Below are 17,481 nucleotides of genomic sequence, written 5' to 3'. Positions count from 1 at the left end.
ACTTAGCATGTTTTCAGGGTTCATCCATGAATTACAGCTTCATAACAGAGTATTTTTTAAATAATTTTTTTTAGAGGAGGGACCAGGGATTGAACCCAGGATCTCGTAAATGGGAAGCAGCGCTCAATCACTGAGCTATAGCCGGTCCCCTAACCAATTTTTTAATAGATCAAAATGGCCTGTGGCAGGGAACTCCCATTTCTTTTATTTATTTATTAGTGAGCACTTCCCATGTACCAGGCATTTCACCATCACATTGTTTCAACCTGACCTGGAGCCTCTAAGGTAATTTGATTATTCCCATTTTATAGAGGAAACTGAGGCTCAGAGGAGGTAAGTAAATTACATTCGGTCATTCAGTTCAACACCAGGTATCTCTGACTCCAAAACTCATGCTCTTTCCTATGAGCCAGCAAAATCCAGCCCTGCCCGCGGGCCAAATCCAGCCTGCCGCCTGTTTTTGTAAATAAAGTTTTATTAGAACAAAGCCCTGCCCATTTGTTCACATATCGTCCGTGGCTGCTTTCCAGCTCCAAGAGCAGCATCGAGGAACTGTAACAGAGACCCCGTGGACCACAGGGTCGAAATATTTACCCTCTGGCCCTTGACAGAAAAAGCCTGCTGACCTCTGTCCTAGTCACTACTCGGCCCCGGGCGGCACGGCCGGCCCCCTGCGGGCCCCTGGACCCTGGCGGCAGCGTGTCTTACCAATACAGTTGCCTAGAGCATCTTGTATAAAGCCACTCTTGCACTGTAGCTTGGGTCTGCAGCGGAACGATCCCAGAGTATTCTGACAGATAAAATCGGGGAGGCAGTTATGAATACCACTCTCACATTCGTCAATATCTGGTACATCATAAAAAAAGGAGATTGTTAGCAAGAGTCCCGCCAGAAGCATCTTACAACATTTTAAAATCACAAGAACTGTTTTCTTAAAGTCTCATTACTCTAAGTATAGCCCAGAACACTCCAACAGAGAGCTCCTCTCCGTAGGTAACCCAATACTGCTCGCGGCGCTAAAGACCGCGGCACTGGCTCTCCCCACCCGAGCTCTTCTGAAGCAAACTTGCTGTTGCACAATAGCTCGCCCAGCATTTTCCTGGCAGGCCTTTCCCCGCCCCCCATGTCTGGCTAAGTGCACGTTTAACTTAGGTCATAAAGCATTTTATCTTGGTGACTGTAAGCATGGTGCCTCTAAACGCCTGCATTCTGAAGTCTGCCCTGGATTCCAGCAATTCGTGCTGCCTGTCCTGGCAGGCTGGGACTGGCTGCCCTGGAGGCTCGAGGAGGTCAAGTGCTCAAATGGAGAGCCTCGGTTGGGTCAGCCACTGGCTTCCGGGCGTCCAAACCACCCAGCCAGTCTCAGGACCGGCACAGGCCGAGCGCAAGGGCCCTCAGATGTCAGGAGGGTGCGCCTCGCCTTTGAGTTGGCCTCGTGATGGTTTCACACCGGTGGTTTTGTCATCTGCAAGGCTCAAAACCCTCTGCAGAAAACCAGTCTAACAGCTCCCCATCCGAGCCCCATCTGCCAAGGAACATCTACAGTTTGGCAGGAAAAGGCTGCCGGCCAGAAATGTGTTTATATGCAGCTCGAGGGAAAATGCTTTGAACTTCAAGGAAGGCTGGAATCATATGCAGGGCAGCTGCTGGGCAAGTTTATTTTATTTAGTTTTTTGGTAGAAGGCACATGCGGACACCTGAAAGTCACCCTGAACTTGTTTCTAAACAACCATAACCTGCTTTTCAGAAATCCAGTCCCCCCATCGCCATTTACTTGGCGCTGCCAGAAGGTGGACTGCCCCCCTAACAGAACCAGCCCCGAGCCGGCGCACTGCAGCCAGCTTTCCAAACCTCCTGCCGCCTCCCTCCTGCCCCGGGACAGCCCCGGCTATTGCCCAGCAAGCCCGACACCCCCGTCCTCCAGGCGAGGAGGCAGCAGCCTGGCAGCCCCCCGCCCCGGGCATTGGGCCCTGAGCCCAGGGCTGCCCTTTCCCATTGCAAAACGTGCCTCCCCCCGGGGCGAGGTGGCAGCCGGGAGCGGGTCTTACCTTTGCAGTCGTTGCTCTCCGTGAGCTCATAGCCAGTCCCGCAGCTGCTCTCGCGCTGGCAGCGGAAAGAGCCCACAGTGTTGATGCAGGTCTCCCCGACCCGGCAGCTGTGCCGGCCGGCGATGCACTCATTGACATCTAGGAGAGGGGAGACGAGCGGGGGGCCAGCTCGAGGGGCTGCTCTTGCCGCCGCAGCAGGAGGGATCCCCAGAGGGTGTGGCAGGACTGGTCACCTGCGTCCAATCGCCCGTCTGACCTGAGCTGGGCCTGCCCGGCACACGGACTCCCCACCACCTCGGAACCAGCCTCTCCCCTCCCTGGTTTCAGAGCCAGTGCTCTTTCCAAGCCCCCACCTAGTGAGTCACGGGACCCCCAAGCACCCTCTAAGCTGGCGTCGCCTTTGCCTGTCATGGGCGAGGGCAGAGGGACAGGCCCGAGGCCGCTCAGCTCATTCAGGATCCAGAGTCCGGTCTGGTCCTTGAGCCCAGCCCTGGAGCTCGTGCCCTCTGGTTGACACCCCGGGCCGGGACACTACGTGGTCCAGGGAGCGCTGGACCCCCAGACCCGAGCTGTCCTCCAGCCCACGAGTGGGGCCCCTGAGTCGTGCAAAGCAGAGCGCCTGATGGCCGCGCCGCTCGGGCTGTCCCCGGGGCCCGGCCCTTTACCTTCGCAGGAGACGCCGTCGGGCAGCAGCTGGTAGCCCACAAAGCAGGAGCAGACCACCTTGTCACCTGTGTCCCGGCACTGCTGCTTGCAGGGGCCGCCGCCTGGAACCAGAGCAAACGTGAGCTGGAGGCCACCCGCACGCCACACAGCTTTGGGTTCGGGGCCCCTGTTCAGCCTGGACCAGAGAAGCACTGCAGGTTCTGCAGGCTGGGGCCACCCCATGGCCCGGGCACCCCGGGCACCGCAGCTGCAGCCTCAGGCCTGGCCTGATGACAGGCACGCAGGGTGGTGGCTGTGCGTTACGGTGGTGCTGGAGAGGGCCAGGCAGAGAAGGCTGTGGTGCTTGCCACCCAGCCACAGACACCACGCAAAACGAAAAGGCCCCCAGTGTACCCCAGATCTCCCCCAAGCAAGTTCCCGCTGCCCCCCGGCCATTTCCACTGCCTCAGCTCCAGCCACCGCCCCCCGCGCCCCCATGTCCCTCTAAGACCCCTTCCTTCCCACTCATCCCTACTGGGCAGCCAGGGCCATGCCCAGAAGGGAAGGCTCACCAGGCCAAATCTCTACCAGGAAAAGCCACTGCGGTACCGTTCTAACCCACCGCCCGTGCCTCCGGGGCCCTGCCTGCTTCTCCAGCCGCTCCTCCGTCCACCTGCCGGCCGCCAGTGGCCGGGTCCTCACCCTCCCTGCCCCTTTCCACCTCCATTCCCGCTGCCCACTGAGCCTTTCGTGACTCTGTTCCTGGGCCCATCCTCCCTGGTCCTGGCCACCCAGCTAACTCCTCCCCCAGGAGGACTGCCCGTGCCCCCGGAGAGGGTCCCGGGGCTCTCTGTCCATCCCTCTCCTCCCTTCCCCGGACTCTGTGCCGGTGGCCGTCAGTGTAGACTGGACCACGTCGTCGTGTCATTAACGCGGCTCTTTGATTAACTCCCCAACAGGGCGGGCAGCGGCCAAGTGACCCTGAGGCACGGGGCTGCCAGCTAGACTAACCGCACTGTTCCTTGAAAAGAGAAGGTTTTGTCCCATGAGAAACAAATCAGCAAGGCCGGACCCCCTGTACACTTGGAAACGCTCGCCCTCCCTGCGTCAGGCATGGGTGGGGCTCCAGGGACACAAAGTCAAGTAAGCCTTAGCCCCTTCCCTGGGGGGCTCCTGGCCTCGGGGGAAGGGCGGCCGCCTGTGAACTTGGCATGTTGTGGTGGAGAGCTGGGGTGGGGGCTTTTGGTGTCTGTTTCTCACCCGCCCTGCCCCCCCCTGCCCCCCAGCCCTGGCCCCAGGAGTGAGGGGAGGAGAGGGTCAGAGCTCTGGAGGGACAGGAGGCCGGGCTCCCGGTCAACGCCTGCCAAAGGGCGCCGTGCAGGGTGAACCACTGATGCTCAAACTTGCAACGAGACCTGGGGCGACCTCCTCTGGGCCCCGATGAACCCCCAAATGGCACAGGGGAGACGCCAGAGTCTCACCTCGGCAGCGGTCGTTCAGGTACGGGTCCTCTTGCTCCTCCTCGCCCTTCTTCTTGGCTGAGGGGACAGACAGACAAGCATTTACACAAACTCGGCGCTCCGTCTCCTCGCAGAAGAAACACCGTATACTTGAGCTCCTTGTAAATATCAGGGGTTGAGCCCCTTGGTACAGATTACAAACAGCTAAGTATTAATTTCATCCTTTTCCAAACAGAATTATACGCATCCATGTAATTAAATCTCTGCAAGTTCTACGAAACAGCCCTGGCCCGGCTGCCTGTCCTCGTCAGCTTCACGCCGAGTACTGTCACGTTGTCCACATACCCGGAACAGTTGAGCAAATGAATAACAGCTCTAACGTAAGTTAAGCCACATCCCGGCCCGACCATAAACGACGCACGTGCTAAAAACCTATCTGACCCAGTTTGCCTGCAAAGCTTAACTGGGTGCCAGCATTGATATTCCTGCATGTGATTTATCTGACAAATGTGCTTGAGCCTCTGCTCCGAGGGCTGAGGACACGGCACAGACAACGCCCTCATTCTCACGGAGCTGAAGATCTTGTTGGGGAAGATGGATGATAGACAGGTGACAAATAAATAGACGATACTCATGCTAGGAAGGAAATTCAAGAGCGCCATGGGCTAGAGAGGGCCTTGCTGGGTGCAGGGGCCCAAACCTGGGTGGAGCCGAGTCTGACTCCACTGGCATAAAAGAAGAAAGGCACGAGTCCGTCACATCGGGGCAGATACAGCCAAGGAGGTAAAAGTCACAGCCCCCGGGGGACGGCGTCTTCCAGCCACAGGGACACCCTGTCAGGCCGCTCCGTGCCCACGGGGCGTGTCAAAGCCCAGTCCTGCTGCTACTGAGGCCAAGCAGCCTCGGGACCTGGGCATCCTGCCAGGCCCCCTCCACCCAGCGTCCCTGGGCAAAGGGAGGCCCCCCTCGACCTCGGACCAGGAGGGGCAAGGGGCTTGGGCAGCCTTTGGCGGGGAAGAGTCTCTAGAAATACTTGAAAATCAAGCTCAAGAGCAACTACACTAAAATGCTGGCGGGAAAAAGTCTAAATTAAAGTGGCACCCCAGCATAATCACACCAAGTGAAAGAGAAGACTGAAAAGAAGCTGGCCTAATGCAAACAACTTATCTCCTTCCTTCCCCTTTCCTGTGTTTTCTAAAAAGCCCCCAGTGAGCAGGAAATACATGCAGAATGGAAAAGTAAATGGTATTAAAAAGAAAAAAGAACCAGCAATAATACTGCTATCGAATCCCGTGGGGCGTGACGCATGGAGGGCACCAAACACGCCCACCGCATTGTGTTCCAGGGGCCGCACTATACGGTGCGGGTCTCCAAATACCTCAAGGAACCTTGAGCTTGGGAGACACTGAGCGAAAGACCTTTTCAGATAAGCTGCCTCTTCTAGGCAGGGCCTGGGGAGCACCTTCCCTCTTCAGGGGTGCCCAGACCAGGGCCCCAGAAGGTGTATGGGGCCAGCCCCACCCCCAAGGGCTCGCGGTGAGAAGGTGGGTGGACTCGGAAGGCACCGCTGGCCACGGCGGTGAGGCAAAGCGTTTGCGGGAGCCAGCAAGCCTGGCACGGAAAGACCACTAGACCCTGGATCCGAGCTTCCCCAGCCTCAGTTTCCCAATTTGTAAAGTGGGACTCATCATTCCCAAGGTATGCCCGAGCACTGTTCTTCTCAAAGGGTCTGCATGGTAAAGGACCAGATAGATCTCTTTGCCTGGTCTGGGACCAAGACTTGCATAACATACAATAAAATGAATTACATGGGAAGCGGACTTGGCCCAGTGGTTAGGGCGTCCGTCTACCACATGGGAGGTCCGCGGTTCAAATCCCGGGCCTCCTTGACCCCATGTGGAGCTGGCTCATGCACAGTGCTGATGCGCGCAAGGAGTGCCTGCCACGCAGGGGTGTCCCCCACGTAGGGGAGCCCCACATGCAAGGAGTGCGCCCGTGAGGAGAGCCGCCCAGCGCAAAATAAAGTGCAGCCTGCCCAGGAATGGGACCACACACACGGAGAGCTGACACAACAAGATGACCCAACAAAAAGAAACACAGATTCCCGTGTCGCTGACAACAACAGAAGCGGACAAAGAAGAACATGCAGCAAATAAACACAGAGAACAGACAACCGGGGCGGGGCGGGGAGAAAGGGAGAGAAAGAAATCTTTAAAAAAAAAAAAGAATTATAACAATGTAATAGGATAATAGCATAGTGTAATGTAAGGTAATGTAATAAAGCATAATATAAAATAATAGACCATAAGAATGCTGAACAATAAAATGAATTACTAGAAAAACAAAATCAATCAAATACAGAATACAAGCGCCAATTTTTTAAGTTAGCTTCAACGGGACCCGCGACTCTCTGAAACTCTGAGTAGAGTAGCGCACAGAAGGCGGCGATCAGCGTCAGTGGATAGGAGGAGGCGGTGGGGTGGCTGTGGGCGAGGGAGGAGGGAGGGCCAGGGGGCCCTCACAGAGGGGGGTTGCTGGGACGTCGGGGGAGACGGGAGACGGAGAGAGAGAGGACCTCTGGAGCCACCCCAAACCCGGGAGCGCATCAGTGCAACCAGACGCAGAGTTGCCTTCCTCCACCGGGATTAGGAACTCGGGTTTGTTTGAGGTAAAAATGTCATCTCTGCTTCCAGAAGCCAAGGAAGGAGCTGGAAGTGGCCCCAGCCCCGTTAGACCCGGCACCGTCCGAGGGGCTGGGCTCTAAACTACAGGTGCATCCAGCTGACCCCGGGCCCGGAAACCTCGGCAATGGACGGCCTGGCGTAGGGACGCTGGGTCTGTGAGCTTTTCCAGCTCCTTCCCTCGCCTCACCCATTTTTAAAAGAGGGGAACAGAGCACAGAGAGGGCAGGGACATGACCCAGCACTGTGCAGCAAGCTTGGGGCAGAGTGGACGCCGGGACTTTTCCAGGGTTACTTCCTCACGGCACAGAAACCTTGACATCAGTGAAGAGGTGAGGAGGAAGCCGGGGGCTCCTGGACGTGTAACTGCGCCGTGCCCAGGGCTTCCGGTGAATCCACTTTGGGCAGGTGGGCGGCCGAGAAGCCGAACCAGCGGGCGGGAAGGTGGGCCCTTTGGAAACTGCTCCGTCTGCCCCTTTCGCCCCTTTGCTGAATGGATGTCTGCTCTTTGGAAGACGCTGCTGCCGGCATCACCAAGCGCGGCCTGCACGTCAGTGGCTCCAGGTGGCGGGAGAGGATGCCCGAAGGCCCGGGTGCTGCCTCCTCTGGGGGCCAGCCGCTGACCGTGAGCACCCTCGTCTGCTGAAGCAGGGCAGGGCCAGCCCCCCGCCACAGCCCAGGGCCGTCGGAGCTCGGGGGGGGGAGTGGGGAAGGCAGCTTACGGAGCCCGTGCTGCCACCTGTGCCCCCGTCACCCTCACCAAGCAGGACCGTCCTGATGCCCATTTCACAGACGGGGGAACCGAGGGCAGGCTGCGTTCGTCTGCCCAGAGCCCGCAGTCTCATCTCCCCCCAGGGCTGCATCTCCTGCCCGAGCGTGGCAAGTCCTGACACTTGAACTTGGGCTGTGCTGGGTTACAGACACGGTCATGCGTGGGCCCACGGCGCCCAGGAGGTGGGGGGGGGTGGCTTACGCTTTTCCTGGGGGCCCCCGACGTCCCCGGCTGTGAGGTTGGCGGTCTCCTGGCCCTTGACGCAGCACGCCCGGAACACCTGCCCGCACCGGTGGCCCATCGTGAGGCTGTTCTCGCAGCTCTGGCCCTGGCCCTGGGCCGCACGCCCCAGCAGGCAGCATTGGCAGCACCTCTGCAAGACAGGTGGACACTCAGACGGGGCAGCCGGGCAGTCAGCCGAGCGGAGGCCCCCGGGGGGCCGTCTCTGTCCCCAGCTGGTCCCCTTGCACGTGTCCGGCCGATGTGCCTCTTCCACGTCGGCAGCCAAGAGCAAAGCCAGCCGACGGACGGGCCTGGCGGCCCCAGCAACACAGGTCCAGGGTTAACAGGACCCCGGGCTGCTCCCTGCCCGCCCCTCCCCTAGCACCTGGCTGTCCTCCTTAAGACCCTTGGCCTGTGGCCACCTGGCCTCTGTCCCCGCACCTCCCAGAACCTTCTTTTAGGGTCACCCAGGACTCTGTAGGGATCTGCTCACTCTGCGTGGTCCAGGGTTTCTCTTGCCGTGCCCCGTGGAGGAAATACGCACCTTTTCACTTCCCACCCGAGTTAGGCTGGCTCGGGCAGCAGGGCTCACATCCCGCCCTGGAAAAGCGCAGGGGCCCCAAGATGCATCACTCAGCTCAGGGCAGCGTCCCTGCCTGGTGCCTGTGCCCAGAGCTCCCAAAAATTGTGCGGGAGTCCGAGGCAGCTCTCCTCAGTGCCTGAGAGGCCCCGTTTGGTGTTGACTGAGCAGTTATTCTAAGAAGGCACAGCAATTTCCAGCAGGTCCGAGACAGGAGCTAGGGCGGCCGGAGGTGGATGGCTCTGCCATTCGGGTGGTCTCAGGCCCTCTGGCCGGAAAGGAGTGGGCGTGTCAGGGAGCCACCCCCTTTTGGGGGTGTGAGTAATCTTTTCTGGAAACACAAGCCGCTCATCTGCCAAATCCATCTGCTCCCGTCAGAACGTTCCGCGCCTCTCCACCCCACCCTTTCTCTCCAGTCTGGGGACACTGGCATCGCTTGCGCCAGGCCAACGGCACCCGTGCAGCTCCGGCACAGCCCCGGGAGGCAGTCACTAACCATCCAGCCTGCCTACCCTTGCCCTGTCCAGCTCCCTCATGCCAGAAGCTTCCACCCACGAAAGCCCGCATTGGCCGAGGGCGAGCAGGTGGGCTCTGACCCCAAATTAAGCCTCCCAGTTGGGGGGAGGGGAAGCATACCCAGAAGAGACCGGAGGACCAGGAGGCTCACGGCCCTCCAGGAACCCAGACTTCATTCGGCTGCTCGTTCCCCGAATCACTTCACCGGCCTCCTCCTTCGAACGGGGAGCTTCTCTTCCAGGGGGTTCATCTCGGCCCCCCGTTCCCCCGCCAGAGGCCGCGCCCGAGCTCCTCTTAGCCTGCGGGGCTCCGTGACCGAGTGGGCAGGAGGGGCGGCAGAACGCCGGGCTTACGGGCATTTTTCAGAACTTCCCAGACCTCCTCCTGGGAGGGAGGCCCTGCAGCCAGGCCCGGCTGGGGTCACGGGGTGGCGGGGATTACACCTGGGCCTGATGGCTCCCAGGGCCCGGCCCTGCCTACAACCAGGGGTCAGCTTGAGAGGAGCCGAGGGGGCCTGCAGAGCCCGGCCCTGCAACACGTGAGGGCCCCTCCCAGGGCTTTGGAGTGTGGGCCTCCCTGAACCTCCGTGTCCTCCTCTAGGGTGGCTGCGGAGGTCCTGTGTCGGACCATTCTGAGCTCTGGGCTTCAACGAGCCCTTGGGTTGGATGAGCCTGAGGGTGTCCTGGGGGGCGGGGGGTGCCCTCCCCAAACTGAAAAGAGGGTTCTGAAGGGCTGGCTGGAGAAGGCCCTGAGCACAGATGACCCGCCCCTGCTCGGACCTCTGCACTCCAGCCTGCAGCCTGGGGACCGAGGCCTTCAGGGCACAGCTGGGCCACCTCACCCCCGTGTCCCCAGCTTGGGGCACCGCCCAGGGTTTACCGACGGCCCAGAGGAGGTGGGGAGACTCCTGCCCCGGTCTGCGGGTGGGAGGAGCTGGAGCCCCACGCCCTCAAGGAGGGGCAGCCCAGGCAGGCGATGCGGGGGAAGAGGGCCCAGGTGGGAGGGGGCCGGGGCCGGTGGGCGGCAGGCCGAGCGCGGTCCCGGGGCCTCACCTTCACGAACATGAGCGCGAGGCCGGTGGCGTTCGCGGACGGCGCGGCGCAGCTCTCCTGCTCCTTGGCCAGGTTGATGCCAGTGGTGCAGTGCAGCTCCTCCAGCTGGCTGTCGCAGCACTCCTCCTGGACCATCCTGCGCGCACAGGGGCGGTGGGCGGAGGGCCGGGAGCCCGGGGGGCGCCCGGCAGTGCCCAGGCCCTAGAGCAGGAGCCTCTCGGGGCCGGGAGCACTGGCTGCCTCCCCTTGCCCATCCCACCCCCCCGGGCACAGAGAACCCCCCCCCACGCCTGGCATACAGAAGGTGCTCAATGCATGTTTAGTGAGAAGCAGGGAACGCAGGGCGTGCCTGGGGTAGGAGTCGGGGGCCCCGGCCGTGCTGCTGGCATTCGCCTCCCTGGGCCCTGAGCCCCACCCCAAAATGTTCCCGCCTGCCCGAGAAACACCAGGCAGGTGGCTGGCTCTGGGCCAGACCCTGCCACCTTTTTTTTTTTTTTAAAGATTTATTTCTTCCCCCCCCCCAGCTGTTTGTTCTCTGTGTCTATTTGCTGCGTCGTCTTCTTTGTCCGCTTCTGTTCTTGTCAGCGGCACAGGAATCTGTGTTTCTTTTTGTTGTATCATCTTGCTGTGTCAGCTCTCTGTGTGTGTGGCTCCATTCCTGGGCAGGCTGCACTTTCTTTCGCGCTGGGCGGCTCTCCTTACGGGGCGCACTCCTTGTGCATGGGGCCCCCCTACTCTGGGGGACACCCCTGCGTGGCAGGGCACTCCTTGTGCGCATCAGCACTGCGCATGGGCCAGCTCCACAGGGGTCAAGGAGGCCCGGGGTTTGAACCGCAGACCTCCCGTGTGGTAGGCGGACGCCCTAACCACTGGGCCAAGTCCGCTTCCTGACCATCCTTTTATCAAGGTGGATTCTTCACCAGGCAACGCCCTCGTGCCAGACTCGGGAAACAGAGCCAGGGAGGTCAAGCGGCCGGCCACGGCGCAGGGGAGGCTCTCGGCCAGGCCCGAAACACGCCCGTGGCAGCCAAGGCTGGCCGGGGCAAGGAGAGCCCCCAGCCCGTGCCCAGCCTGGCAGAGCGGGTGAGGCCACCCAGCCCCGGGCAGCCGGCAGCCCCTGCCCTCCCTTCCACCCCCTGCACCGTGGGGCTGGAGGACCACCTTCTGTGCGTTTCTAGAATCAGCCTCAGGCTCCTGGGTGGCTGTATCTACCTCGTACTACTCCACCCTTCGCTCGTGCTTTCCGTGGATTTGCAAGTAACAAGCAAATCGTCCAGTGTTCAAAAAATACCCCCAAACTTCAGGGAGGCGGAGGGGACTCAGTCTGGGGGTGGCGGAGGGGGAGAAGCCCCCCGACTTCGGCACTTCTGGAGCTGCAGGTACTGAGCTGTGCTCTGGCCGGGGCCCGGGGCCTCAGGGGTGCCCCTTGCCCCCTTCCCGGTGGCAACTAAGGATGCCAGGGGAGCGCCGAGGCCCCAGGGAACTGCCTTGAAAACCAAAGGCCTGGCCAGGCTCCAGGGCCTGCACCCCACTCCCCCTCTCCGCAGAGCCATTCTAGGGACAATTCGTGCAGCCGGTCCCTGCTGGTTCCAGGAGACTCCACTTGGGTCAGGAGGTGAGCCCTGGCGCTCTTCTAGCCAGCCCTCCTCCAAATACAATAACAAACCCTGGCAGCTCCGCTCTGGAAACACGTCCACGGTCTGGCCACCCCCGCTCCTCCTCCGCTTCGACCCGGGCCAAACCGCCGTCAGCTCTGCCCGGGTTGTCAACATGACCCAATCCGTTTCTCGGCTTTCACCCTTGAGCCCGTCAACCTCGTCTCCACGCGTCCCTTTGAAAACGTAAGCGCGGATGCCGGCCAGCTGTCTGCTCAGCGCCCTCCAGCGGCTGCTCCCTTCAAGCAGAGAGGAAATCGGTCTCTCGACGACCCCGTGGCCCTGGACGGCTGGCCCCCCAGCCCGCAGCCAGCCCCGTTACCCGCTGGCCTGCGCTCGCCCCAGCCGTGTGGTACCGGCCTCCCGGCCGCTGCTCGGTCCTGTGGGCGCAGCCTCCCCTGGGCCTCCGCGCTGGCTGTTCCCACACCCACATGGCTCGCCCTCTTGCCCTGTCGGTCCTGGCCAGGTGGCCCTTCTCAGTGAACGCCTTCCCAGATGCTCCACTCGCAACTGTGAACCGCTCCAGCCACTCTTGCCCTGTCTCGCCCTGGTTCACTCCCCCTGGCACGGATCGCCGTCTAACAAACCGTATAATTTACTTGTTTTGCTTTCCGTCTGTATCCACGGTGCAATGTAACCGCCACGAGGGTGGTGCAGTGGCCTGTTTGGTCCACCCGTTTATCCTTTCGCTCATCGCAGGGCCTAGCACCCAGCGGGTCCCCGGTGGGGGGCCGTGCACTGAGGCAATGGGGGGCTCTGAAAGTGCTGGCTGGAGTGGAGGCGGCCAGCTGGGGAGCCTCCTGCAGACGTCGGCTCAGTTTGTATCCACATTCTTCCAAAAGAGGATTTAATTTAATGTAGGGTTTTAGGAGAATTTAGGTTGGGATTCGATGGAATGTTGGACCTTGGTTAAGGGGTGCTCCATGAATTGAGGACAAATCAGAACTGCCTGTCTCCTGACAGTCTCCAAATGTTTCAGTTTTCAAAGGCTCAAGCAGAGTAATCCCGGTTTGCCTGGGACCCGTGTTTACAGCCCTCTGGGATCTCCTCACCCACCCAGGGGAACCGGCCTCACCCCCTCTGGGCCCTCACTGCACCCCAGCCCAGATGGGCCCTGCTTAGGGCTCAGCCAAACATGCTATTCCATCTGCCATGTCCTGAGCTTGGCACAAAATCAGAGATCAATGAAGATTTGTCAAATGAATGAGGACGGAGAATTTTACTGAAGACCAGTGAGGCTGGAAGAAATGCCCCCACTGAAAGGAAAAATGATGCTCAAATTACTGACTTACCAACCAGCCAGAATCCCTGCTTCTTCCATCTATTAAATAATACTGTTCAGAAGAGGCTCTTAAATCAGATTTAATTTCCTGATGGGCTCTCTTGTCCCTGCCTCTATTCTCCATTAAAAACGATCGTGGTAAATTTGTTAGAAAATCCCTATGCTCAGGCACCACTGCCCCGGGGGCCCACCCAGGCCCACCCAGGCCCGGCTCCGCTCTGCCTGTGGGTTCCGGAGTCACCTGTCACCGGCCCACTCTCGTCGGCTGGGCGGGGATGGCAGGGGAGGCAGGGGAGGCAGGGGAGGGGTCTCGTTCTCCTGAGCAGCCCCCACGACAAGCTCCATGTCTGCTCGCTGAACCACAGCACAGCGCTGTCTTGGGTCAGCTACGCCTTGCCTGGCGCCCAAGACCCCACTCGGCCTCTGCTCTCCACAGTGCATGGGGTTTGAGCCCTGGCGTCCCGGGATAAGGGACAGCACGCGGGGGAGGCCCGGGGGAGCAGTCACAGCCTTCAGGGCCAGGGACGCGGTTGAAGGCGGTAGCTCAACGGCTAATTCGCCGAGTCCTCCATGGGCCACACCCAACCCCTGCTCAGGAGTTTCCTGGGACAAGCCGTTGGCCCTCTAGGACCTCGATGAGACGAAGGGCCAGTCGCGTGCCCAGAAGCCAACACTCGGTGGCCACGAGTGGGGTCCTGGATGGTCAGGGGACGGGCAGTTTTGAGGACACTGTGACATGGAAACGCGCGTTCTCCAGCCAGAGGTCCCCGAGGCCCCAGGTCAAAGGAGCCTCCAGAAACGAGCTGGGGGTCAAGGGGGCTTGGACTTGCACACACATTCCCCACGGAGAGAAGAAACCCCTCGGCCATTCCGATAATGCTGTTTACGGTTCCAGAAATCTCACCGAGCGGTGTGTGCCTTGAAATTCACCTGCAGGAGTGTCGTTCACACACCAAATGCCTCCTGCACGGCTAAGAAGGCGTCTCTAGGCCCCCCGAGGCCCGCTGGGGGTGAAAGAGTGCCCCAAATCTCCTTAAGGACGTGGGAGAGCAGAGTTCTGCAATAAATCTAGCTGTGGCGGAAATCCAAATTCCCAAGCAGGACCCGGAGAGCCGCTGCGTCAGTTCTCCAGTTCCCTCGTCCTTCTGTTGAGGGGCTCTGCCGGCCTGTGCCTCGTTTTGAGTTCCGCCACGTCTTTGATTTCAAGAAATAGTAATAATCGTGCCCCTCCCTCACCCGGTTTGACTCTGGTTTCATACGTCATTTCTGATCATTACGACAACCCGAGAGGACGCTATGGGGTCCCTGGTTTACATCAGGGTAACGGGCTCCGCACTGGCATAGGCCGCACAGCTGGGACCCGAGCCTGGGTCAGGCACCCCCAGCCCTGGCTCTCCCCAGGCCGGACCGCCTCTCGTCAGCACCTTCTGTAAACAGAACTCTCGGAGCTGAAGGCGCAGCTTCGCGACAGCACCGCCCGCCTGCGGCTCCCGGACGTGTCCAGCCCTCGGCCGCGCCGGGCGCCAAAATCGCAGCTCGTCCCCGTCAGATGCTCCGCAAACCCCGACCGCGCGGCCCTCCAGCAGGCGGACAGTCCAGGCTTCCTGCGTGCTCTTCCTTGTTTGGTCGACAACGCTTTGGACGCTTGAAGAATTTCCAAAGTTAGGATTGACGTCCCCCGGCGTAGCCAGCGCCCAGCGGGCCGTACCAGGGCAGAGCTCCAGGATGAGGCGAGTGGGACTTTCCGAGACAGCCCCCTGCCCGGCGCACACAGTGGCCAGCGTCAAAGCTGCCGAGGCTCGGGTGAGAGGCAGGAAAGTGGAAGGACACCGGCGAGGGGATGCTTTCCCACCCTCGCCTTCCCGCATCGGCTTCGCGGGCGGCGGGCCTGGGTTCAAGTCCTCGTGCCAGCACTTAGGATGGGTACGCTGGGGAAAGCTCCATTTCCTTGTTCATAAAACGGGATCAGTAACGGCGAAAGCAGACAGCACACACCAAATGCAGAGCGCAAAGTAGGTGCTCAAGAAGGGCTCGCCGTGGCCTTTAGCATGACTTTTGTGACGATGATCAGTGCTACGTGTTTTCATCACTTTTCTAAGCTTATGTTTCCCCCAAACCGTGAGGGAACCTGAGTCAATTCGGGGAGTGTGCAGTCGTCGGCTGCCACGGAAGGTGCCACGGGGGCAAGGAACTGCTCACCCTGGGACGGGCTGGTTGCGTTTTCAGGTCTTGGGGTGGCCTGTGTTTTTTCACACGGCTCTCCCCATCACGTGCCTCCTCTGCTCCCACAGCTCCCTTTTCCCGGGGAAACCCACTTGCCCGCGGCTGCGCAGCTCGTCTCGCTTCCAGCCGAGAGAAGGGGCAGATGCGGGGTCCGGCGGCCACAGAGAGGCTGAGCCGTGTCCTGCATGAGGACGGGGGCTGCGCGGAGGAGGGGCGGGGAGCCCGGTTCTCGCCGGGGGGCTGCACGCCCTGCTCCTTCCTCCCCAGCTCTGCCAAACCAGGGCCTCTTGCAAACGTACCTGCATTCCTGGGATCCCGAGGTGTAGGGCGATGAGCAGTCCTTCTGCTGGGTGGCCTTTTGACGACCCTCCGCACAGCAGGCCTCCATCGAGGTGTCCGCGCCTGCTGTGCCGAGAGGAGGACAAGGTGAGCGGTGCCCCCTGCCACGTGCCTTTAACCACAGTCTTTGGCAGGGGCGGGGGGGGGGGGGGGAACGGGATGTCTGGATCCCCCACCTCCGCTCTCCACCATAGCCCCAGGCGGGACCGAAAGGGGCACCAGTGACCAGCTCCGTCCTTCTGCAAACACGTTCCAACAACTCCGCCAGGCCCCAGGCTGGCAGCACCCACCGCGTTCCCTTCAAGGGGCCGGAAAGTCCCAGCTGCTCACAGGCTGCAGCGCAGCGCTGGAGACCCTGGCCCGGCAGGGCTGAGACCCGCTCAAAAGACAGACAGATGGTGCAAAAGAGGGGCCTGGGTGTCCTGAACACTGGGCCCACCGATGGCAGCTTCTCTAAAGCGCCGGGAGGTGGCCGGGCCTGTGGCTGCACAGGTGGTGGGGGGCACGGAGCAGGTGGGGCAGCGGAAACACAGGCTCGGGGGACAGAAAGCCGCGGGGGCCTGGGCTCCAGCACCAGGCCCCTCGTGAGAAGGGAAGGCCTGGCATTTACAGCTTCCGGGCTCAGATCCGTGTCCTCTCATCTGCCAACCATCAGAGCACATCGCAAGGGGGCGCCGTCCTCACGGCCTGGGTGGGGAACTGAGGCTGGAGACGGATTTTAACTCCAGCCGCCACGAGACCGCTTCTTCTACAGAACCGGAGCTTTAGGAGGGCTGGGTGACGGAGGGACAGCCACCCGGCCGCACGTCCTCTCAGGAAAAGGCCGAGCAGAAGGAAGGCGGTGGGCCCAGCCCTCCCTGCCGGACAGCATCCCCGCTGAGCCGGGACTGCCCTTTGCCCTTGACCCCAGCTCAGGCCCTCAGTCTCCCCGCAGGCTGCTACCCCAACAGATAACCTGTTCAAATCCCCAGACCCTCGGCTCGTGGTGGGGAGAGGACCCCACCACGCCCCAAGGAGCAACAGGTACCCAGCTGCCCATGTGCGCCAGCTCTGGTGTCAGCACAGAGACTCACGGGGGACGAGGGCCACGGCCTCGGGGCCAATGTGGCCTCACAGCAGGCTCTGGCCACACCAGGCCTTAAGGACCCCCGTTTCCTAACGAGTGGCTTTCCGGGGCCCCAGACGGCAGGGCCCGCAGGCCGGGCTGCGTTTCTCGGCCCTGACAGCTATAGGTGCTCGGTCTGAGCTGTCGCTCTTCCGAGGTGGGCCCTTGGGGTGGCCGCTCCTGGGCTCGGGGTGAGGCTCCCTAAAACAGTCGGACCATCAGCCACCAACCCCGCGAGCATCTCCACAATCAAGCGGCTGCCCCTGCGCCCGCAGAGGGGAGTAGGCGTGTTCTGCTTCCAGAAAGGCCCTGGAGAGGCAGCGTCGCTGCCCGGAAGAGGAAGCCAAGGCCGAGTGGTCCGGCTCCCCCCTGCAGCTTCCGGCTTTGTCCCTTTCCCCCCGGGGTTCTAAGGGACACTGCGCTTCTTCCCAGCAGGGAAGGAGGCGCCTGCCCCACGTGCACATGCACGCCCCCCGTGCACCCCCAGGCTGGCAGAGGAAGACCTGCGTGGGCTCGGCCAGGGCGACGGGCCACCCCGCAGCAAAGCCTGCTAGCCGCCGCGACCCATCCGCCGGGCCCACCCGCTCCCTCAGCTGTCCTTCTCGGTGGCTCCCAGCTGTGTTGTCCAGGGACCGTGGGAATGTGCCGTGAGCGGGGGCTCATGTGAAATTGTCTCGAGTTGGGACCTCCCGGCCCCAAAGCTGGAAAGCCGCGCTGAACGCGCCAACTAACTTTTAAGGAAAGCGTTCACAAAACATAGGACGCGATCTGCTTCAAGCTGAAACGATGACCGTGACCCAGCCGCGTGGTCTGACGATGGCGGATCTCCCCCACATGGCCACCGGGCTCCTGGCACCCCCCCACCCTAACCCAGGGGACCCGCTCAGCTCCCCTGCCTGCT

General features: G+C 61.2%; 1 protein-coding gene across 6 annotated transcripts in view; it reads right to left on the bottom strand.

Moving 5' to 3' along the window:
* Positions 1-17,481, bottom strand: part of FBLN1 (fibulin 1) — an 83,302-nt gene that overhangs the window by 49,306 nt on the left and 16,515 nt on the right. For 3 of the 6 annotated variants that reach the window (XM_004453417.5, XM_023587367.2, XM_004453418.4), the window contains exons 2-8: positions 15,436-15,541; positions 9,977-10,112; positions 7,808-7,979; positions 4,175-4,231; positions 2,714-2,815; positions 2,049-2,186; positions 709-846 (exon numbers count right to left, since the gene is read on the bottom strand). In XM_004453417.5, the coding sequence (XP_004453474.1) occupies positions 709-846; positions 2,049-2,186; positions 2,714-2,815; positions 4,175-4,231; positions 7,808-7,979; positions 9,977-10,112; positions 15,436-15,541 (849 nt within the window). The remainder of the gene's footprint in view (positions 1-708; positions 847-2,048; positions 2,187-2,713; positions 2,816-4,174; positions 4,232-7,807; positions 7,980-9,976; positions 10,113-15,435; positions 15,542-17,481) is intronic. The other 3 variants (XM_023587366.2, XM_058308928.1, XM_058308929.1) reach the window with 1 other exon arrangement.

The sequence above is a fragment of the Dasypus novemcinctus genome, chromosome 12 (assembly GCF_030445035.2).
Source record: "Dasypus novemcinctus isolate mDasNov1 chromosome 12, mDasNov1.1.hap2, whole genome shotgun sequence".
Classification (NCBI taxonomy): Eukaryota; Metazoa; Chordata; class Mammalia; order Cingulata; family Dasypodidae; genus Dasypus; species Dasypus novemcinctus.
This window is presented reverse-complemented; position numbering and strand designations above follow the sequence as displayed.